Here is a 22,690-nt window from a genome sequence, read left to right as displayed (position 1 = left end):
TGCCTCCTCACCTTCCCGTGCCTGTGGTGCTGGTACTGTGTCTGCCCCCTCTTCTGGGGGATGTCCTCCCACCACCCTGCACATCACTGCCCTTTTAAATTCTTTCTGAAATGGGGTCTCGCTGTCGCCCAGGCTGGAGTGCAGCGGTGTGATCACAGCTCACTGTAACCTCCGTCTCCTGGACTCAAGCAATTCTCCCACCTCAGCCTCCCAAGGAACTGGGACTATAGGTGCGCACCACCATGCCTGGTTAATTTTTTATTTTTTAGAGATGGGGCCTTGCTATGTTGCCCAGGCTGGTCTTGAACCACGGATTCAAGCGATCTTTGTGCCTTGGCCTCCCAAAGTGCTGAGATTATGGCGTGAGCCTCTGCGCCCTGCCCCCCACTCTTCTCTTAATCCTGGGGACGTTTTGACGGCTCTCCCGACATGGGACGTACATCCCCAGAGGCGTGTGACCCAGAGCCGTGATGCCCACACAGCCCTGTGCTGCCCAATTTGCCCCGCCCCCCTGCCCTCCTCCTGAGGCCCACACAGCCCTGTGCTGCCCCCTTTGCCCCGCCCCACCTGCCCCACCTTGATGCTGTCTCAGCAGCTCGTCAGGATCCAGAACCTGGCTGGAAAGCTGCCAGGCTCCACTGGGCCTGGAGGTGCAATCCTACGGCCTTGGAAGGGTCTTAGTCTGACCAAGCTGCAGAGCCAGGCAGGTCTGCTGGGTTCTGAGCTTAGACAACTGATGGCCTCGGACGCCTTGAGGGAAGCTGGGCCAGGCCCAGAAGACTCCCAGCCCACCCTGTGGCCCCCCTGGAGGAAGAAGCCGGCCTCTGCGTGTGCAGTAACAGCTTTAATCTGTGGTGGCCCCTGCCCTCCTGCATCCAGGCAGGAAGAGCCGTTTCTCGGGGAATTAAAGCAGGAGCGTTTCCCACACTGTCTCCTGGGAGTCCATGCTTACAGTGACAGCACTGCTGAGTGGTGCCATGTCACCAGGGCTGGGCCTGGGCACAGAGAGGCAGGGTGCCAGTCTTTATATATTATACATATATATATATATATATTTCATGTGTATACACAGTTTTCTCTTGAAAGTATTAAAAAATTGATCAACCTTCAATCTATAAAAAATACCTACTCTACATGATAGAAAAATCTCTCCTCCAAGTTTACACTGATTTACACCCAAGGCTTTCCCCAAATGTACAATAGGAGGCGACCTCTTACATCCTAGCGTGGAAGGCGGCGGATGTGGGGCCACACGTGCACGCACGCACACATGCGCGCACACACACGCAGCGGGTGGCCAGTCTTGGTGATGGGGTCTGGGCCCACCCGGGAATGCTGGGGGTTGGGGCAGGCCCGCGGTCCTGCGGGGTGACACCGCTGTGCCTGGGGTGCAGACCCCGAGAAGCGCAGGCCCCCTCCTGCTCTGCTGTGAGTCTTCCCTGCCCTCTCCCTCCTGCAACATGCACCCTCGGGGAAGAACCACGATTTCTAAGTGAGACACACCCAGAAGAAAACAGGGTTCCCGATGTTTGGATTCTGGCCTGGGAAGTGCGTGGGGAGGGTGTGGCCTTTAGGAGGCCGGGCCAGGCCGCACCTGTGGAGAAGCAGCACCTGGGAGCCAGAGGGGCCTGTGGCATCCACCCTGCCCAGGGAGAGAGCGCCACACAGCGATCATCTCAAGTCCTGATGTCGGAGTGGAGTCCCCAGAGGCTCCTGCCCGGCCCCCATAGGTGGTCAGAGCCCCCAAGGGTTACTGCAGCGAGGACTGGGCCGTGGGAACAGCCACATGGCCTGGAGGCCCCAGAGCTGGACTGAGGTGACCACATCTGGCTGGGCAATGGCCCGAGCAGCGTAGGGAGAGCTGGGGAACGCACCAGCCTTGCCCACCCGTCCTTCCCCCACCACCATGTCCGAGGTGAGGGTCTGGGAGCCCGTCAGCCATCAGGAGCGGCTCAACATGGGTGACACGGCACCAGCGTACTTATGTGGGTGGCTTAGGCAGCAGCACCCCTGGAGGGACCTGTTTTCTTCCTTTCTTCCCAACAGGGCTGCACGTGGGAAGAGGGACCACCACAAGGAGGCCACAGCAGGGCTCACCCCACACCGCTGCACAGAGAGGCTCTCCAGCCCATCCTGCTGAACTGAAGTGTACGCGTTCACAGCCAGCTTGACTCAGGGCTGGGAAGCTCTGGGCCCCCGGAAGGTCAGCGCTGATGGACGGCCCTGCCACAACCCTCACCCTCTGTGGACCCCGGGCCCTGGGACTTCCCTTTCTCCCTCTCCTCTCCACCACCCTCTGCCCCTTTGGCAGCCCCGGTCTTTGGCGGCCACAGCTCAGCTGCACGAGGGTTCCCTGCATGCTCTGGGCACTGTCGGCTGTGGGACCTGCTGGCCTTGGCTCCTCATGGTCTGACGGGACCACTCCAGGGTGTTGGAGTCCCGAATCCAGCTCAGGCTGGACCTTCCTGCCTCTACTTGACCTCCAGGATGGACGGGTTGGTCTCCATGATGGCCACGATGATCCTGTCGATGTAGTCCTGCAGGCGGAAGTTGATCTCCTCCTGCTTCTGAATCGCCTCCATGAGCTGTAGGGCAAGCAGGTGGTCAGAGCTGAGGCGCACGGGCCACAGGCCACAGCGCATAAACCACAGCACACAGACAGTGCAGACTGTGGACCCCAGGCCACACCGTGCAGACATGGGATGTGTTACCTCATCTCGGGAGACGGAGCTGATCTCTGCAGCCAGGGACTCGGAGAAGGCTGTGGAGAAGAGGCTCTTGGCGCCCTGGATGCTGAGGGTAATGATCTGCCCGTTCAGCTCCTCGTTCTGCTCCTTCAGGTTGCGGTTGTCCTGAGGGCACAGCAACATCACTACTGGGCTGTGGCCCCTGCTGGTGGCTGAGCAGGGACAAGGACTGCCCAGGGAAAAAGGCCTCCAGCTCAGATGCTGACCCTCCACAGCCCCCCCTTCCCAGCCAGCCTTGTGGAAGCTTCTGCAGGAGTGTGAGGGAGGGAGGCCCAGGCCTGCCCACCTGCTTCAGCCTGCGGACCTCCTGCTCCAGCTCGCTCTCCCGGGCGCGGCTGTGGTACTCCTGCAGGCCCATGCTGCTGCTGCGGCCCCGCCGCTGCTCGGCCTCCAGCTTGAGGAGCTGCAGGTGCTCCAGCTGCTTTCGGAGGTCCTCGATCAGCTGCAGGGCAACCGTGCAGTGAGCCGGGGGGCCTGGGCTCCCAGGGGCCACCGTCAGCCATCACTTGGCTGTAGAACCTCAGGGTTGATCTGGCCGTCTCTCGGGAGGACGACACACACCAGCAGCTATGCCCAAAGCAGCACAGCCACGAGCTAGCGTCTTAGGAAACAAAGGCTCCCCGTGGGGCAGGCTGGGCGCAGGACTGGGCGTGGGGCAGGGTGGGTGCTCACCTCCTGGGTGGCCTCCTTGTCCCTCTGGAACTGGTGCCTCTCGTGACTCAGCCTGTCCCCCATTCTCCTCTTGTTCTCCTGCTCTTCACTGAGCCGCAGTGTCAGCGACTCTATCTCATCCAACAGCTTCTGCTTCTCCTGCAGGGGTGGACACCTGCCCTGGATGCGGGTCATGCACCTACCTGTGCATGCAGCTTGCCCCGGCCGTCTGTCCCTCCAATCTCTGAGTCTCCCAACGGCAACGCGGTGGCGCCCGTGCTTGGAGTGCGACAGGGCTGGGTCTGAGCCTTTCTGCCTGTCAGTGGAGGTCAAGGCCACCTGCTTCTGGGTAGAGGTGCACACGCAGGCCACGAGGGCCGTTTCTCATGAGGGGCAGGAAGGACCTTTGTGTGGACAGGACCTGACTCAGTGGCTGTGGGCAGCTCCAGCCGGGCTCCTCTGGTTCACGGGAGTCAGGGCCCAAGTGCTCTGAGAATATCCTTCCTGGGAGCTTCCCAGAGCACACCTGGTGAGGTGGGGGCAGGGAGGTCTCGCAGTGACGAGCTGGGGTGTGGGAGCCCCATGTGTAGCCTCTGCCTCCACGTCGGCAGTGGTTGGGGCATAAGTGGCTGGCTGATGCCTTCCCCTTGGAGGACAATTCCCAGATTCAGAGCCCTGGGTCCATCTAGGAGTGAGCCTCTGGGCCCTGCTCCTGTGGGTGGAGCACGGTCCAGTGTCTTCCAGCGGCCTGGGCCCTGAGCTGGCCCCGTTCCCTCACACACAGCACAGTATCCCGCTCAGCACACAGCTCAGGGCTATCTCGGCTGCCCCACAGGCAGGGCATGGGCTGGCCCCACTGGCCACAGCTCCAGGCTGTCGGCAGCTCACCTCCTCCAGACGCTCAATGTTAGCCTTCAGACAGGGCGTGCAGGACCGGAGTTCACTGTTCTCCTCGTCCAGCTGCTGTAGCCTGGGACACGAGAACAAAGCTGAAACTCACTCCAGGAAGCTCGCCTCTACAGGGCCAGTGTGCCCTGTGTCTCAGGGAAACCCTGCTGGGGCCGCCCTGTGACCGACAGACGCCCCCAAACGACCAGGGCCAATCCTTATGTGCCCACCCATGTGCTCCAGGGCACAGCTTTTCCGTAATCCTTAAAGGTTTTATTATTTTTTTTTTATTTTTTTCTTGAGGCAGAGTCACACTCTGTCACCAGGGTGGAGTGCAGTGGTGTGATCTCAGCTCACTGCAAGATCCATCTCCCGGGGTTCAAGCGATTCTCCTGCCTCAGCCTCCTGAGTAGCTGGGATTACAGGCGCCTGCCACCACGCCCGGCTAATTTTTGTAATTTCAGTAGAGAGGGGGTTTCGCCATGTTGGCCAGGCTGGTCTCGAACTCCTGACCTCATGATCCGCTTGCCTCAGCCTCCCAAAGTGCTGTGATTACAGGCGTGAGCCACCCCGCCGGCCATCCACGGTGGTTTTTTTAATATACTTTGGGTTTTGGAATAATTTTAGGTTTACAGAAAAGTTGAAGGCGAGTACAGTGGCTCACGCCTGTAATCCCAACACTTTGGGAGGCCAACGCGGGAGGATTGCTTGGGCCCAGGAGTTTGAGACCAGCCTGGGCAATATAGTGAGACCCCCATCTCTATAAAAAAAATACAAAAATTAGCCGAGCATAGTGGCACATGCCTGTAGCTCCAGCTACTTGAGGGGCTGAGGTAGGAGGATCACTTGAGCCTGGAAGTACAAGGCTGCAGTGAGCTGTGATCCCGCCACTGCACTCCAGCCTAGTGACAAAGCAAGATCCTGTATCTATTTATTTACTTATTTTGAGACAGTCTCACTCTGTTGCCCAGGCTGGAGTGCAGTGGCACCATCTCGGCTCACTGCAAGCTTCGCCTTCCGGGTTCACACCATTCTCCTGCCTCAGCCTCCCGAGTAGCTGGGACTACAGGCGCCCGCCACCACGCCCGGCTAATTTTTTGTATTTTTAGTAGAGACGGGGTTTCACCATATCTCAATCTCCGGACCTCGTGATCCGCCCGCCTCGACCTCCCAAAGTGCTGGGATTACAGGCTGAGCCACTGCACCCAGCCTGCCTGGAGGTATATTATCTTTTTCTTTTTTGAGACAGAGTCTCGATCTGTCACCCAGGCTGGAGTGCAGCGGTGCGATCTCGGCTCACTGCAACCTCTGCCTCCCGGGTTCACTCCATTCTCCTGCCTCAGCCTCCCAAGTAGCTGGGACTACAGGCGCCCGCCACCACGCCCGGCTAATTTTTTGTATTTTTAGTAGAGACGGGGTTTCACTGTGTTAGCCAGGATGGTCTCAATTTCCTGACCTCATGATCCACCTGCCTCGGCCTCCCAAAGTGCTGGGATTACAGGCGTGAGCCACCGCGCCCGGCCAAGATCCTGTATCAAAAAGAAAAAAAGAAGTAGCAGACACAGTGTAGTCCCCGTGGGCCCTGCACTGGCCTCCCTTGGTGTGGTCACTGTTCTTCACTGTGGTGTTATGTGTCACAGTCACAGAGCCACATTGGGACACTCTGCAGACCACACTAACTGAAGACTGTGGCTTTCCCATGTGTGCCCTTTCTGTTCTGGGACCCCATCCAGCAACCACACTGCATTTGTTTGGTTTTTTGAGAGAGGGTCTCGCTCTGTTACCCAGAGTGCACTGGTGGAATCTCAGCTCACTGCAGCCCCGACCTCCCGGGCTCAGGAGATCCTCCTGCCTCAGCCTCCCAAGTAGCTGGGAGTACACGTGTGCCCCACCACACGTGGCTAATTTTTAAATTTTTTGCAGAGACAGGGTCTTGCTGTGTTGCCTGAGCTGGTCTCCAACTCTGAGCTTAAAGGTTCCAACAGCCTCAGCCTCCCAAAGAGCTGGGATTACAGGTGTGAGCCACCGTGCCCAGCCCACACTGCATTTTGTCTCCTCCGTCCCCTGGTCTGTGAGTCTCCCAGACTTTCCTGTGCTTTCCGACCTTGACGGTGTCGAGCAGGCCTGTCATGGTGTCTGTAGAGCGTCCCCCACGTTGGGTCCATCTGGTGTTTTCTCGCAATTAGACTGGGTGATGGGTTTTGGGAAGATGCCCACAGAGGTGCGGGGCCCTTCCCGTCACACCGTATCAGGGTCCTGACGTCCGCACGGCTTTCTGATCACCTGGCCAAGGTCTGCCTGCCAGGTGTGCACTCTGACAGGTCCCTGCTTTCCCGCCCGCTCTGTCCTCTGGAAGCCGCTCACTGGGTCCAGCCCCCGCCTCCCGGAGGGAGTGTCTGCGGACATTATGTGGAATTCCTCTGTGAGGAAGATTTGTGTCTTCTCTATTTATTTATTTTATTTTATTTTTGAGATGGAGTTTTGCTCTTGTCGCCCAAGCTGGAGTGCAACCTCCGCCTCCCTGGTTCAAGTGATTCTCCTGCCTCAGCCTCCCAAATAGCTGGGATTACAGGCGGCCACCACCGCGCCTGGCTAATTTTTGTATTTTCAGTAGAGACAGGGTTTCACCATGTTGGCCAGGCTGGTCTGGAACTCCTGACCTCAGATGATCCACCTGCCTCGGCCTCCCAAAGTGCTGGGGTTACAGGCGTGAGCCACCGCGCCCGGCCCTCTTTTCTGTTTGTTGATGATAATTTATCTGTGTCAAATGGACTCACGCACTTTATGCTTTGGATTGTAATCCAAGGCTGTCACTATGAGTTTGTTAAACTGTTCCAGCTTTGGTGTCTGGCAACTCCTTCAGCTGGCCCATGTCCCTCTGAGATAACCTCAGTGTCTGTGCTCATGGGGGGTTTTTAGTGTAAGCACCTCATTTTCAGATACTACACATTGCTGCAGGCTTAGCCTGTCCCAGCCTCAGAACTGGCCATTTCTCCAAGGAACCCTGGATCTTCTCCATAATCCAGTTGTCCTCACCATCCCGTTACCCTGCCGTCCCTTCTAATTCAATCCAACCTGCACCAACACCCAGAATTTGGTGTAAGTGGAAACCCAGGGGCAGCACAGGGCTGGGCGGGAAGGGCTTCAGGTGTCCTCTACCCAGGAGGGGACTTGCTCTTGCTTTGCAAACTGATGATTGAGACCAGGGGCAAAGCAGATGCAACCCCTTCCAAAGAGCACCGGCCGGCCTCTGCACTGCCGGGGAGGCCACGGGGTGCCTGGGACAGGCACGCTCCCAGGACTTGTCTGGGGCTGGTCAGACCCCTGGCCTCAGGTGTTCGTCAGGAGGACCCAGGCGCTCGGTGGTGCCACTCTGGTGTGTGCTGGCGCCCTGCAGTCCCGATTCCTCCTCTAGGGTGGGGATGGGTGTGACCCAGCTGTATGTGGGTGGGGACCCTCCTGTGTGAGCCTCGCCTTTATCCAACTTCCATGGTTCCTGGTGCTACCCACTTCTGAGCCTTCATGTACCAAGATGCAAACCCCAATACGTGTCGGCTGTGTGGCTGCTCCGAGATGCAAACCCTGGTCCGTGTCGCCCGTGTGGCTGCTCCGAGATGCAAACCCCAATACGTGTCGGCCATGTGGCTGCTCCGAGATGCAAACACCGGTCCGTGTCGCCCATGTGGCTGCTCCAAGATGCAAACCCCAATACGTGTCGGCCGTGTGGCTGCTCCGAGATGCAAACCCCAATACGTGTTGGCCGTGCGGCTGCTCCGAGATGCAAACACCGGTCCGTGTCGCCCGTGTGGCTGCTCCAAGATGCAAACCCTGGTGTAGCTGCTGGCGCAGGGTGTTGTTTGCGTTAGGAGTGTGTGCAGCTGTGCTTTCTGGGCTGCACCTTTGCCATCTGCCTTTCCTGTTGTTTTGCTGAGTGGAGCATACTAAGTTCCACTCTCCGCCTCTAACCCTGGAGTCCAGACGGCTCTACCTACAGCTATTTTCTCCTTTCAAAGTAACACTTGCATGTTTTGTTCATAATTATGAAAGCAAATTATGTTTTAATTCTATTGAATTTCAAAACTACAGATAAGCAAAGAGAAGAAAATAAAGAGCCGCACAGCTTCACACACAGCAGCACTGCCTTCCCGAGGCCTGACCCCTCTTTCTTTCCTCCTTGCCCCAGCCTCTCGCTGTCCATCAGACACACTCAGCTCTGCCCAGTGCTGAGGTCAGTCTTTCTGACTTCTCTCCTTTCATTATCAGGCTCAGGGGAGTCTACTCACATTTTCTGGAAGGATGAGCTATGCTACGTGGCACAAGCGAAGGCTTCCCTGGGCTTCCTTGGCTCACGTGCTGCTAGAAAGCTCCACACACCAGGGCCACGTTCACCCAGTTCACTCTGTGCCTGACGATGGGCCACATACCCCAATGCCAGGGGTTCAGCAGGTGCCATAAGCTGCAAATCAGGCCCCGGTCTCTGTGGACATGCCACTGTGGCCCCATCAGCCTTCACTCCAGCTCTCTGCAGCCTGCCAGGGGCTCCCATACTTTATGGAAGTCCCTGGGGGCCCCACTCCCAGAGGTACCTGGCCTTTCCTAGAACCTCTCCCGGGCCCTGCGTCCTGAGATTCAGATCTCTGCCTGTGACCTTCGTACAGCCCCATTCTGCTGATGACACATATTCTCCTTTCCCGGTCCCTAAACAAGGATGTCCAAAGTTCCAGCCTCTCCACTCCTCCATCTTCTCTATGCCCTTTCAGCTTTAACTCTCATCTCTACTGAGGCCCCACTCCTGAAATCCAACTGTTTTCTAGGCACTGCAACTGCATAGCCACCCACCCCTGCTGTTCCCAGGAGGTTCCGACGCAGGTGCTGGGGGTCCTGCCTCCAGATCCTCTGCTCCTGAGGACCCCGGACTGAGACAGTGTCTTTGCACTGACCAGGGTCTTCCTGTACACCAGATGGGCAGAGGCCAGGCTGGGGAAGTCCCCAAGATGCCAGAGGCCTCGTGCTGGGCTGACCGCAGGTTGCTGACCTGGGGCTGCAGGGGCCTCTGACGTCCTGAGCAGCCCTGAGAACCACAAGGTTCCTGGTGGCCACTCCAGGAAGCTGCAGGAGGCCCAGAACACGGTGGCACTGACCCCAAGCGCTTAGGGTGGGCAGGCGGCTTGCTCACAAGAGGCAGTGACACTGGCCCTGCTTGCTCCCTGAGGGCCTCGTGAGACCCCTATCTTGTGCCCCTCCACACCAGAGCACACAGAGGAGGCAGGATGTCCACACGGCTGTGCCCCAACCTCAGCCCCAGCGGAAAGGTCCCATGGGAGGTGCTCCCTGGCGCTCACAGACGAGAAACGTACTTTAATTTTGAGCCCACTCAACTGCACTGTGCCAAGGCCAGGGGAAAACACTGTCCTGGCTGCCCTGACCTTGCTCCCCAGAAGACGGCGCCCCACTGCAATGGCAGGCACGGAGGCCTCCCTGTGTGGGGCATCCCGCACAGCTCTCTCAGTGCAGGCCCCTTCCTGCCACCAGTTTTGAAAATGCCTAGGAGCTCTTCTTAGATAAGGCAAGTATCTTAGCTTTAAGAGCTGGAAGGAACACAAGCAAAAGAACCTGAAATCCTCTTATGAATATTTAAAACTACTGTATTTCAAAATCTAAAAGTAGTACACGCTCAGTTTAAAAAAGCCACGTGAGGTGGCTCATGCCCATAATCCCAGCACTTTAAGAGGCTGAGGTGCTTCTGTTGAGAGTATGGAGAGGAAAAACAACAACAACAACAAATCCCAACAACAACAACAAAAAGAGGCCAAGGTGGGAGAATCACTTAAAGCTAAGAGCTCAAGACCAGCCCGGGCAACACAGCAAGACCTCGTCTCTACCAAAGAAGAAAAGTTAGCCAGGTATGATAGAGCACACTCGGAGCCCCAGCAACTCAGGGGCTGAGGCAGGAGGATTGCTTGAGCCCGGGAGTTCAAGGCTGCAGTGAGCCATGACAGGGCCACTGCACTCCAGCCAGGGGCACAGAGCAAGACCCCATCTCAGAACAGACAAACAAACAAACAAACAACTGTATAAAACAACTTCCTCCACCCTCACTACCCAGACACACAAGAAGGATAGAGAACTCTAGAGTCCTCTGATTATAGATATTTTAAGTTACCTGATGCTTTTAACTTTTACAGAAAATCAATAACCGTCCCTTGCAAATGTATTTGTAAACACACACCAGGAATCCACAGCATGAGCTCCCAGATGGAGAACCAAGGGAGGCACCATGCTGCTTTAATGCTTGTGCCTCGGCAGGCACAGTGGCTCACGCCTGTAACCCCAGCACTTTGGGAGGCCGAGGCAGGTGGATCACGAGGTCAGGAGATCAAGACCATCCTGGCTAACACTGTGAAACCCCGTCTCTACTAAAAATACAAAAAATTAGCCAGGCGTGGTGGCGGGCACCTGTAGCCCCAGCTACTTGGGAGCCTGAGGCAGAAGAATGGTGTGAACCTGGGAGGTGGAGCTTGCAGTGAGCCAAGATCGCGCCACTGCACTCCAGCCTGGGCGACAGAGCGAGACTCCGTCTCAAAAATAAATAAATAAAAATAATATTTTCCCCTTTATTTTATATATATATTTTTAAAATAATTAAATTTTTTTGGAGATGGAGTCACTCTGTCATTCAGGTTAGAGTGCAGTGGCACAATCTCAGCTCACTGCAACCTCTGCCTCTGGGTTTAAGTGATTCTCGTGCCTCAGCCTCCCAAGTAGCTGAGATTATAGGCGCGTGCCACCATGCCCGGCTTTTTTTTTTTTTTTTTTTTTAGTAGAGATGGGGTTTCACCTTGTTGGCCAGGCTGGTCTTGAATGCCTGACCTCAGGTGATCCACCCACCTCGGCTTCCCAAAGTGCTGGGATTTCAGCGTGAGCCACTGCGCCCTGCCTCCTTTATGATATATTTTAATAGAGCATCGTTAATCTCCTTCCTTTTTGTTTTCCCACTTTTTCTGACTCATCCAAGGCTATGTCTCCAGATGAATGTAAAAGTAATTTTGTCAAGTTCCCTTAAAAAAAGATTCGTATTTTATGCAAAAAATTAGCCGGGCGTGATAGTGGGCGCCTGTATTCCCAGCTACTTGGGAGGCTGAGGTGGGAGAATGGCGTGAACCCGGGAGGCAGAGCTTGCAGTGAGCCGAGATTGCGCCACTGCACTCCAGCCTAGGGGACACAGCGAGACTCCATCTCAAACCCACCCACCCCCACCCAAAAAAAAAAGATTGGTATTTTAAAAAGACTGGATATGTTGGTTAGACATGGATTTACAGAAACCAGCACCCACACAGGGTCAGTCTTTGAACTGATCTCTTGTGGCCTTTGGGAGAGTTTTAAAGTCTTCTCCACATAGCTTTGCCCCTTTTTCTAAAATTTCAGGTTATTCCTAGCCACTGCAGGTTCCGGGGTGGGCGGGCCGTCGGGGAACTTCTCCTACCTGGCCTGCAGGTTCTGGGGTGGGCGGGCCGTCGGGGAACCTCTCCTACCTGGCCTGCAGGTTCTGGGGTGGGCGGGCCGTCGGGGAACCTCTCCTACCTGGCCTGCAGGTTCTGGGGTTGGCGGGCTGTCGGGAACCTCGCCTACCTGGCCTGCAGTTTCTGGGGTTGGCGGGCTGTCGGGGAACGTCTCCTACCTGGCCTGCCGGTTCTGGGGTGGGCGGGCCATTGGGGAACTTCTCCTACCTGGCCTGCAGGTTCTGGGGTTGGCGGGCTGTCGGGGAACTTCTCCTACCTGGCCTGCAGGTTCTGGGGTTGGCGGGCTGTCGGGAACCTCGCCTACCTGGCCTGCAGTTTCTGGGGTTGGCGGGCTGTCGGGGAATGTCTCCTACCTGGCCTGCAGGTTCTGGGGTGGACGGGCTGTTGGGAACCGCCTACCTGGTCTGCAGGTTCTCAATCTCAATGCTCTTCTCCCTCTCCATCTTGCACAGGAGCTCCTTCTGACGCCGGGTCTCTTCCAGGACCATCTCGCAGGCTCTCAGCTCCTGCTCCTTCAGCTGCTCCTCCAGGGCGTTTGCTCTTGAAAGGCAAAGGCAGGAGCTGAGCTGTCTCCAGGCAGGGTGTGCAGTGGCTCCACCCATGCCCAGAAGCTGCCTCAGGACCTCCAGAGAACCTGCCTCCACTCGGGAGTAGGGCGCCGAGAAGGGCATCCCCGAGCTCTGGTCAAGGCAGTTCTGAAGCAGCGAATACACCCCCAGATGGCCTCGCCTCCCACACTAAAGGCACCTGGGGTGGCCGGAGCAGTGTCCACTGCACCTAGGCCCAGCTGATACCCACAGGCACTGCCCGCTTGTGGCCTGTGGACCGCAGCACTCAGAGGGCCCGAGCCCGCCAGGTAACTGCTCCTGGTGCACTGTGTTCATGCAGCTGCTCCACCTGCAGCCACTACACACAACGAGTGCGCTCAGAGCCCAGAGGGACGGGGCCTCGGGACGGGGCGTGGAGGTGCCAGGGCCACTACACACAACGAGTGCGCTCAGAGCCCAGAGGGACGGGGCCTCGGGACGGGGCGTGGAGGTGCCAGGGCCACTACACACAACGCGTGCGCTCAGAGCCCAGAGGCACGGGGCCTCGGGACGGGGCGTGGAGGTGCCAGGGCCACTACACACAACGCGTGCGCTCAGACCCAGAGGCACGGGGCCTCGGGAAGGAGCATGGAGGTGCCAGGGCCACTACACACAACGCGTGCGCTCGGAGCCCAAAGGCACGGGGCCTCGGGAAGGAGCGTGGAGGTGCCAGGGCCACTACACACAACGAGTGCGCTCAGACCCAGAGGCACGGGGTCTCGGGACGGGGCGTGGAGGTGCCAGGGCCACTACACACAACGAGTGCGCTCAGAGCCCAGAGGCATGGGGCCTCGGGATGGGGCGTGGAGGTGCCAGGGCCACTATACACAACAAGTGCACTCAGACCCAGAGGCACGGGGCCTCGGGAAGGAGCGTGGAGGTGCCAGGGCCACTACACACAACGCGTGCGCTCGGAGCCCAGAGGCACGGGGTCTCGGGACAGGGCGTGGAGGTGCCAGGGCCACTACACACAACGCGTGCGCTCAGACCCAGAGGCACGGGGCCTCGGGAAGGAGCGTGGAGGTGCCAGGGCCACTACACACAACGAGTGCGCTCAGAGCCCAGAGGGACGGGGTCTCGGGACAGGGCGTGGAGGTGCCAGGGCCACTACACACAACGAGTGCACTCAGACCCAGAGGCACGGGGCCTCGGGAAGGAGCGTGGAGGTGCCAGGGCCACTACACACAACGAGTGCGCTCAGACCCAGAGGCACGGGGTCTCGGGATGGGGCGTGGAGGTGCCAGGGCCACTACACACAACGCGTGCGCTCAGAGCCCAGAGGGACGGGGCCTCGGGACGGGGCGTGGAGGTGCCAGGGCCACTACACACAACGAGTGCGCTCAGAGCCCAGAGGGACGGGGCCTCGGGACGGGGCGTGGAGGTGCCGGGGCCACTACACACAACGCGTGCGCTCAGAGCCCAGAGGGACGGGGCCTCGGGACGGGGCGTGGAGGTGCCAGGGCCACTACACACAACGCGTGCGCTCGGAGCCCAGAGGCACGGGGTCTCGGGACAGGGCGTGGAGGTGCCAGGGCCACTACACACAACGCATGCGCTCAGACCCAGAGGCACGGGGCCTCGGGAAGGAGCGTGGAGGTGCCAGGGCCACTACACACAACGCGTGCGCTCGGAGCCCAGAGGCACGGGGTCTCGGGACAGGGCGTGGAGGTGCCAGGGCCACTACACACAACGCGTGCGCTCAGACCCAGAGGCACGGGGCCTCGGGAAGGAGCGTGGAGGTGCCAGGGCCACTACACACAACGAGTGCGCTCAGACCCAGAGGCACGGGGTCTCGGGACGGGGCGTGGAGGTGCCAGGGCCACTACACACAACGCGTGCGCTCAGAGCCCAGAGGGACGGGGCCTCGGGACGGGGCGTGGAGGTGCCAGGGCCACTACACACAACGAGTGCGCTCAGAGCCCAGAGGGACGGGGCCTCGGGACGGGGCGTGGAGGTGCCAGGGCCACTACACACAACGCGTGCGCTCAGAGCCCAGAGGGACGGGGCCTCGGGACGGGGCGTGGAGGTGCCAGGGCCCAAGGGCCACAGCATTTCCAGGAAGTGAGTGTCTGATGAAGCACATGGTCTGCGGCAGCTGAACACCAGAGAACTGAGTGTGCTGGCGGAGTCTGCCTTCAGCTGCAGTACAGTCAGTTCATGGCACATCTCCCAAAGGTGCTCACGAGGCTTCCTGAGTTGCCGGGTCCACATGGGAGCCAGGACGAGTATGGCTCTGGCAGCTGGGCACATCCAGGCCCCAGAGGCTGTGAGGGGCCACAAGTGGAGAGGGGGGCCCACTCTGCTCCCAGTCCCCTCCAGGCTGGGGAAGTGGGTATAGAGACCAGTCCCATCCAGGTCACCTCAGAGCAGAGGCAGGGCAGGTGTCGGCTAGACCACAGGGGAAAGGGAACATTCCCACAGGGCAGGGAGACCCTGGCCTTCCTGAGATCTTCACAACCACCCGCAGGAGACAGGACTGAACCATCCCAAAGAGAAGGGCACAGGCCCTGCCCACTGACACAGCACAGCCCACGCCCTCAGGCCCTGCCTCGCACAGAGCCTCTCATCCTTGTGGTGCCTCACACGCAGGAGTGAACAGATGGCCAAAGATCACCAGACACAACAGGAAAGCTTTCAACAGGAAGTGGCCAAAGCAAACACCAAGTGAGGACCCAGGGAGACACATGATGCAGGAGACAGCAGGGAAAGGTCCCCGAGCCAGCGGCCTCCGCGAGCCGAGAGCCATAGCTGCAGCATCAGGGCAGCCTGCTGCAGAAGAGACAAACAACAAGGAACAGCTCCCAGGAACTGAAAGCGTGGGAAGGACAATTTAAAAGTCCGATTGAGATGCCGAGCTCACGCCTGTAATCCCAGCACTCTGGGAGGCAGAGGCCGGCAGATCACCTGAGATCAGGAGTTCGAGACGAGCCTGACCAATATGGTGAAACCCTGAATCTACTAAAAATACAAAAATTAGCCGGATGTGGTGGCAGGCGCCTGTAGTCCCAGCTACTCGGGAGGCTGAAGCACGAGAATCATTTGAACCCAGGAGGCAGAGGTTGCACCGAGCAGAGATCACACCACTGCACTCCAGCCTGGGCAACAGAGTGAGACTCTGTCTCAAAAAAAAAAAAAAAAAAAGATCTGATCAAGAGTTGAAGGAGAAAACTGAGAATATTACATAGAAAAAAAGAACAGAAAGATAAAATTAGAGACGAGGAAAGTTTTAAAAAGGAGAGGAAACATCCAGAAGGCCCACTGTGTGACTAGCAGATGTTCAGACAGATGAGAGGGAGAGGCCGCATGGTGAAATAACTTCAGAAGTCTTCCCACAGCGAAAGGATGCGTTTTCCAGATTTAAAGGCTGAAAACCTAGGCCGGGCACGGTGGCTCACGCCTGTAATCCCAGCACTTTGGGAGGCCGAGGCAGATGGATCACTTGAGGTCAGGAGTTCAACACCGGCCTGGCCAACATGGTGAAACCCCGTCTCTACTAAAAATACAAAAATCAGCCGGGCACAGTGGCGCATGCCTGTAATCCCAGCTACTTGGGAGGCTGAGGCAGGAGAATCACTTGGACCCGGGAGGCAGAGGTTGCAGTGAGCGGAGATTGCGCCATTGCACTCCAGCCTGGGTGACACAGCAAGGCTCTGTCTCAACAAACAAACAAAAAAAACAAAATAAAGGCTGAAAACCAGGTGCACAGCACGGCAAATAATACAAGATCCTCATCCAAGTATGTAGGGTGGGAAACAGAAGTTACGGAGAACATCAAGGCCCTGCGGCACCAGAGGTTCCTCAGTCACAGCACCGGGTCAGAGGTCTTCACATTCTCAGGGAATTCCATCTCTGACCTAGAATTTTATGCCCAGCTACACTATGGACTGGAGCAGGGTGGGAGGAATAAGCACTTCCACACAAGCAGTTCTCAGAGCATCTGGCTCCTGTGCTCCCTTTTCCAGGCAACTATCAGTGACATACTCAGAAAATGAGTTGGCAAAACAGAAGAAAACGTGGGATCCAGAAAATAAGGAATCAAACACAGGAGAAAGCACTCAGAATTCCTAGGATGGCAGCTGTACGGCAGGGCTAGAGAGCAAATGGCTCAGAACGGGCAGATGATACTGAAAACGGGAAACGTGTTGTTTAGGACGGTGGAGGTGAGCACCACAGGGAACAGCCACAGGAACTGAATGTGGCCGGGGCTGCACTGCAGACGGTCAGTGGGTGGAGCCAGGCGGCAGTGTGGACTTCACACCACACACACGGAAAACGGATGAACATACTCCAGACTCAAATGAAACCTCCACAGTCAACTCGACAAAGGCATCTAGGCTGGACATGGTGGCTCACGCCTCTGATTTCAGCACTTTGGGGGGCCAAGGTGGGAGGATCGCTTGAGGCCAGGCGTTTGAGACCAGCATGGGCAACATGGCAAGACCTCATCTCTATAAAAAAAATTAAAAATAGGCTGGGCACAGTGGCTCACGCCTATAATCCCAGCACTTTGGGAGGCTGAGGCAGGCAGATCACAAGGTCAGGAGTTCAAGACCAGCCTGGTCAATATGGTGAAACCCCGTCTCTACTAAAAATACAAAAATTAGCCCAGCGTGGTGGTGCATGCCTGCAGTCCCAACTACTCAGGAGGCTGAGACAGAAGAATCGCTTGAACCTGGGATGCGGAGGTTGCGGTGAGCCAAGATTGCGCCACTGCACTCCAGCCTGGAGACAGAGAGAGACCCCGTCTCAAAAAATAAAAATAAAAACAAAAACAAAAACAAAAAAACCTGGGTGTGGTGGTGCACACCTGTAGTCCCAGCTACATCGAAGGCTGAGGGAGGCGGGGCGCTTGAGCCTGGGAGGTGGAGGCTGTAGTCAGCACTCAGCCTGAGCAACAGAGCGAGGCCCTGTCTCTTAAAAAACAAAACAAAACAAGTGCACCTGGCGGCCTCCCAGATTCTCCTTGACAAGGAGGAGACAGTGGTCTTTGGTGGCACGGCTTATGTGTAGCGCACTACGGGAGTCCAGCCCCTTCACCAGCATGCCTGGCCCCTCTCCACTCTGCAGCAGGGGCTGGTAGCAGGCCCTCTTCTGCTGAGAATCCTGGAGAATGGGCAGCCGCCAAGCCCAGGGTCTTCACTCCACAAGAGCACATGCTTTGCTTTGTTAGGATTAAAATGATATGCAAGTTATGCCCACAATCCCATGAGGCATTCCAATTCTCAGCGCTCACAGGGCAGATGGTCACAAATGTTAGTACCGTGAGGGTGAGGGCTTGGGAGCTTTGGGGATGCTGACCACAAATGCCCTGCTGCCAACACACGTGTGTGCAGGCTGCTCAGAGCCCTGAAGCTACCTGCTTAGTGGTGATGAAGACACTGAAGCTTCAAGGGACAGGGCCCTTGGCCGAGCTGAGAATATGTGGAAGAGCCGGGATGTGCCCGCGCAGCTGGGCAGGGACAGAAGCTCACAGGAAGAACCTCTTCTGCAGATCCCACAGGTGCCTCACAGGCCTCCTGGCTGCCTCCTCTGCCCACAAGAGGCTGCCGGTGCCCAGCTCCAGGTGGCATAGCCTGGGTAGCTGACTCCCGGGACAAGCTCATCTTACTTTGCACCGGAAACAGTCCTGCAGGTCGGCTATGAGACAACATGGCGTGCCTCGTGTGAAAAACACCGAGAATTACACGGTATTCTAAGAAAAGTCTGCAAACCAGTGAGGCAAGCAGCTCCCACTCTTTCTCTGCAAACACGGCGTCACACTTCGCTTCCTCCCCAGCACTCCTGCCCACAGCGATGAGACTGCGCGTCCCGTCGCGTACTCAGCAGTCACTGCTCATTTCGCTTTCTGCTGCTGAGCGACTTCTCTAACCTGCGTTCTTCCAGGATGGGCAAACCCCGTATGGACCAGAGTGGTGGGAGAGCTGCACCTCCAGGCCTGCTGGTGAGGCTGAGCACTGCGTGGGTTCGCAGTCAGTTCCTCCTCTGTGTGGGTCAGGTCTCAGCACTCCCGAGAGGGAGGCAGTGCCCTCCTCTGGCCCTCTGTGTGTCTAGGGTTCCATGAGAGCACCAGTCAGAGCCTCGGGTCGCCTGCCTGCAGCCCACTGGGTAGGCTCAGATGACCACCTGGCACCACCCCCTCAGCCAGCTTCCAACGGGGATGGATGGGTGGCCAAGCCCCTGCTGTGTGAGGTAAAGAGAAGTAAATGGGGGCTGACAGGCGGGCACAGGAGGCGCCACGCAGAGGCCCGGGTCTCCTGGCCCAGGCTCACCTGTGCACCAGCTGCAGGTTCTCCTGCCTCAGGCGGCTGTGTTGCTCACCGGTGGCTGCTGTGTCCTTTTCCAGCTCCAGCACACGCCTTTCCAGGAAGACAACCTTGGCAATGAGACCAGGCTTCAGGGTCAGGCAGCCAGAAGCAGAAGGGCCTGCACCCCCAAGGGAACAACCTGGGAGGCCGCCTGGGGATTTTCTCAGCACAGAATCAGATCCACCTAGCTAGGCTGGTGTTGGATCCAACTTGTCCCATAAACCCACAAAGGTGCAGCTCCTAATGGGGCTGGGGTCTTGGGGAGCACTGTCATTCGACCCACAAATGCACACAGTGCCGCAGCTCTGAGGGCTCGGGGCCCAGGGGTGCCTTTGGACTGGCTGGCTGGTGGGCAGCAAGACTCAGCCCTCCAACACACAGTTGGGTCTCTGCTCAGCCAGATGCAGCTCACAGAGGCAGCCCAGGTGCCCATGGATGCAAGGGACAGACAGATCCATGTCTCGGTCCCTCCCTCAGAGAGTTCACACCAAGATGAGAGTCAGACACCTGCGGAGGTAGGAGAAGGAGTGAAGGGAGCAGAGGAGGACTTGGCCTGGGTCAGCAGACTTGAGATGCTAGAGAAGTTGTAGGGAGGAGGTGGTGGGGATGCAAGAGGAGGTGAGGTACAGGAGGAGGTGAGGAGGTACAGGAGGAGGTGAGAGAGTACAGGAGGAGATGGGGGTATAGGAGGAGGTGGGGGAGCAGGAGGAGGTGAGGGGGTACAGGAGGTGAGGGGTGCAGGAGGAGGTAAGGGGGTACAGGAGATGAGGGGGTACAGGAGGTGAGGGGGGTACAGGAGGAGGTGAGGAGGGTACAGGAAGAGGTGAGAGGGTATAGGAGGAGGTGAGGGGGTACAGGAGGTGAGGGGGGTACAGGAGGTGAGGGGGGTACAGGAGGAGGTGAGGGGGGTACAGGAGGAGGTGAGGGGATACAGGAGGTAAGGGGGGTACAGGAGGAGGTGAGGGGGTACAGGAGGAGGTGAAGGGTACAGGAAGAGGTGAGGGGGGTACAGGAGGAGGTGAGGGGGTACAGGAGGTGAGGGGTGCACAAGGAGGTGAGGGGGTACAGGAGGAGATGGGAGTGCAGGAGGCGGTGAGGGGGTACAGGAGGAGGTGAGGGGGGTACAGGAGGAGATGAGGGGGTACAGGAGGAGGTGAGTGGGTGGAGGAGGAGGGGGTACATGAGGAGGTAAGGGGTGCAGGAGGAGGTGAGGGGGTACAGGAGAAGGTGGGGTTGCAGGAGGAGGTGAGGGTACAGGAGGAGGCGAGGGGGTACAGGAGGAGGTGAGGGGGTGCAGGAGGAGATGGGGTACAGGAGGTGGGGGGTGCAAGAGGAAGTGGTACAGGAGGAGGTGAGGGGGTGCAGGAGAAGGTGGGGGTACAGGAAGAGGTGAGGGGGTACAGGAGGAGGTGAGGGGTTGCAGGAGGAGATGGGGTACAGGAGGTGGGGGATATAAAAAGAAGTGGGGGTATAGGAGGAGGTGAGGGGATGCAGGAGAAGGTGGGGGGTACAGGAGGTGAGGGGGTGCAGGAGGAGATGGGGTACAGGAGGTGGGGGATACAAGAGGAAGTAGGGGTACAGGAGGAGGTGAGGGGGTACAGGAGGAGATGGGGTATAGGAGGTGAGGGGGATGCAGGAGGTGAGGGAGTGCAGGAAGAGGTGAGGGGGTACAGGAGGTAGTGAGGGGGTACAGGAGGTGGTGAGGGGGTACAGGAGGAGATGAGGGGTACAGGAGGAATTGAGGGGGTACAGGAGGAAGTGAAGGGGTCACAGAAGGTGAGGGGGTGCAGAAGGTGAGACGGAGTCTCCCTCTGTCGCCCAGGCTGGAGTGTAGTGGTGCAATCTCGGCTCACTGCAACCTCCACCTCCCAGGTTCAAGTGATTCTCCTGCCTCAGCCTCCCAAATAGCTGGGATTACAGTTGCCCGCCACCATGCCTGGCTAACTTTTGTATTTTTAGTAGAGACGGGTTTTCACTATGTTGGCCAGGCTGATCTCAAACTCCTGACCTCAAGTGATCTGCCCGCCTAGGCCTCCTAATGTGCTGGGATTCCAGGTGTGAGCCACCACATCCGGCTGAAAAGCGGGTCTTGACCACGGCAAGGCTGCCTTGCCCTGGCTGCTGTCACCCATTCCATTCAAGGCCCCAGGAGAAGCCCGTTCCTCAGGCTGTTGGCTCTGCAGTAACTGCAGGGCCAGCCCTTTTCTCCCAAATCATGGGTGCCCCAGGTCGCGTCTCCACGGGCCTGGTGGACTGAATGTCTGGGTGTCCCCCAGCCCGACTCAGACACAGTGGGGGTGGGATACCCGAGGGTGCTCACTCACTGCCCAGTCCACTCCTCCCAGCTGGCCCTTCGTGCACAACAGGAAGACTCCTTTTTCTCACATGGCCACGAGACCCCTTGGGGAAACCTGCCAAAGAGCATCGGGGCTGGACGGACAGTCTGGGGAGCCCTGGAGGACACGGGGTCACCTCCGGCTGTGCTGTCCCCACCTCCCGGGGTGTCTGCAGAGGCCCTTAGGCGTGGCTGTGTTCTAAATCCCCTACTTGCCACCTACCCAGCCCTCCAGGGCCTACCTTGTCAGCAATGTCCTCCTCTGGGCCCTCCACGAGCTCGGGGGAAGGGTCCTCCAGGGCCTCCATGGTCAGGGCCCCTGACTGGTGCAGGTACCTACGGAAAAGGCACAACAACAGAGGGAAGAAAGGGAAAAACCACAGAACATGCTCCGTCAGCACAAGCACTCCCAAGTCAATCTGGAAAGCAGGCAGCAGCATTGCAGGGGACAGGTCCTCCCCTGATCTGGGTGGTGGTCCTCTCCCACTTAAGGCACTATATACAGGGGGAGGTCCCAGGCTGGACATCTTTACCAGGGGCTGGGAGAAAGCAGGCCGTGCTCTGTGGTCTCAGAGTCTTCCTGGCGCTCTTTGGAACCTGACAGAACATGACCCCAGTCCCAGCCAGCGAGTGGCAGAGAGGACTTTGTACTTGGCTGCAATAAAACATGCCCTTCTTCGCAGAGACACGAACAATCTCGTCTCTACCAGAGGCCTGTGAGACATCAGCTCAGGACCTTGACCCGCAGACACCTCCCCTGTGCACATTCTTGATCTGACTTTCACAGGTGCTTTCTGTGGCAGGAAGAGTGAGGGTCCCAGGAAAGGTGTGGATCCCAGAAGTCTCACTCAGTGTCACCCTCGCGGACACACTGGGAAACTGGTCCGACCGAGTCCAGGAAGACACCAGACACACGTGTCCTCTGTGGCACCAGCTCCTGTGGACACACCCCCAGCACCGCAGGCCATGCCAGTTACTCCCCGGGCCAGGCTCGGGGACACAGCCTCATGGTCCTGCGTAGACGCAAAGGCCCATAGGCTGCGGCGTTGGGGCAGGAGCTTCTTCAGGGAGTGTGAACTTAGGCGCACAGTAAGCGCGTGCTTGTGGTCACCACGTGGTCAGATTCGCTGTGCTGAATCTGTACCAACCCAAACTTGCTGGGAGTACAGAAAACTCTCAGAGCACTCGCACAGAAGAGCCAACAGCAAAGGTGCGTGTTCAGTTCTTTATACATCCTGGGAACCTCAGTACCGAGCCAGGCTCCAGGCTGACAGCCTGATGCTCAGAACTGCGTGACTGTTAAAAAGCACTGGCCCTCTCCGAGCTTCCTTGCCTATGAAATGGGGGGACACTCTCCCAGCCTCCTTGCCTATGAAATGGGGGGACCCTCTCCCAGCTTCCTTGCCTATGAAATGGGGGGACCCTCTCCGAGCTTCCTTGCCTATGAAATGGGGGACCCTCTCCCAGCTTCCTTGCCTATGAAATGGGGGATCCTCTCCCAGCTTCCTTGCCTATGAAATGGGGGGACCCTCTCCGAGCTTCCTTGCCTATGAAATGGGGGGACCCTCTCCGAACCTCGTCTGTGAAATGGGAGGACCCTCTCTGAACTTCCTTGCCTGTGAAATGGGGGGACCCTCTCCGAACTTCCTTGTCTGTG

The 22,690-nt window shown here is 57.9% G+C and overlaps 1 protein-coding gene across 2 annotated transcripts in view; it reads right to left on the bottom strand.

The window, feature by feature from the left end:
* Window positions 1–825: 825 nt before the first annotated feature.
* The window catches only part of RAB11FIP3 (RAB11 family interacting protein 3), a 106,911-nt gene continuing 85,046 nt past the window's right edge, over window positions 826–22,690 (bottom strand). For both annotated transcript variants that reach the window (XM_063598169.1, XM_063598168.1), the window contains 8 exons: window positions 21,276–21,369; window positions 18,663–18,766; window positions 12,206–12,346; window positions 4,287–4,368; window positions 3,420–3,557; window positions 3,034–3,189; window positions 2,712–2,852; window positions 826–2,585 (listed from right to left, as the gene is read on the bottom strand). In XM_063598169.1, coding sequence (XP_063454239.1) covers window positions 2,472–2,585; window positions 2,712–2,852; window positions 3,034–3,189; window positions 3,420–3,557; window positions 4,287–4,368; window positions 12,206–12,346; window positions 18,663–18,766; window positions 21,276–21,369 — 970 coding nt within the window. In that variant the 3' untranslated portion in view covers window positions 826–2,471. The remainder of the gene's footprint in view (window positions 2,586–2,711; window positions 2,853–3,033; window positions 3,190–3,419; window positions 3,558–4,286; window positions 4,369–12,205; window positions 12,347–18,662; window positions 18,767–21,275; window positions 21,370–22,690) is intronic.

Source organism: Pan paniscus, chromosome 18 (genome assembly GCF_029289425.2).
Source record: "Pan paniscus chromosome 18, NHGRI_mPanPan1-v2.0_pri, whole genome shotgun sequence".
NCBI lineage: Eukaryota > Metazoa > Chordata > Mammalia > Primates > Hominidae > Pan > Pan paniscus.
This window is presented reverse-complemented; position numbering and strand designations above follow the sequence as displayed.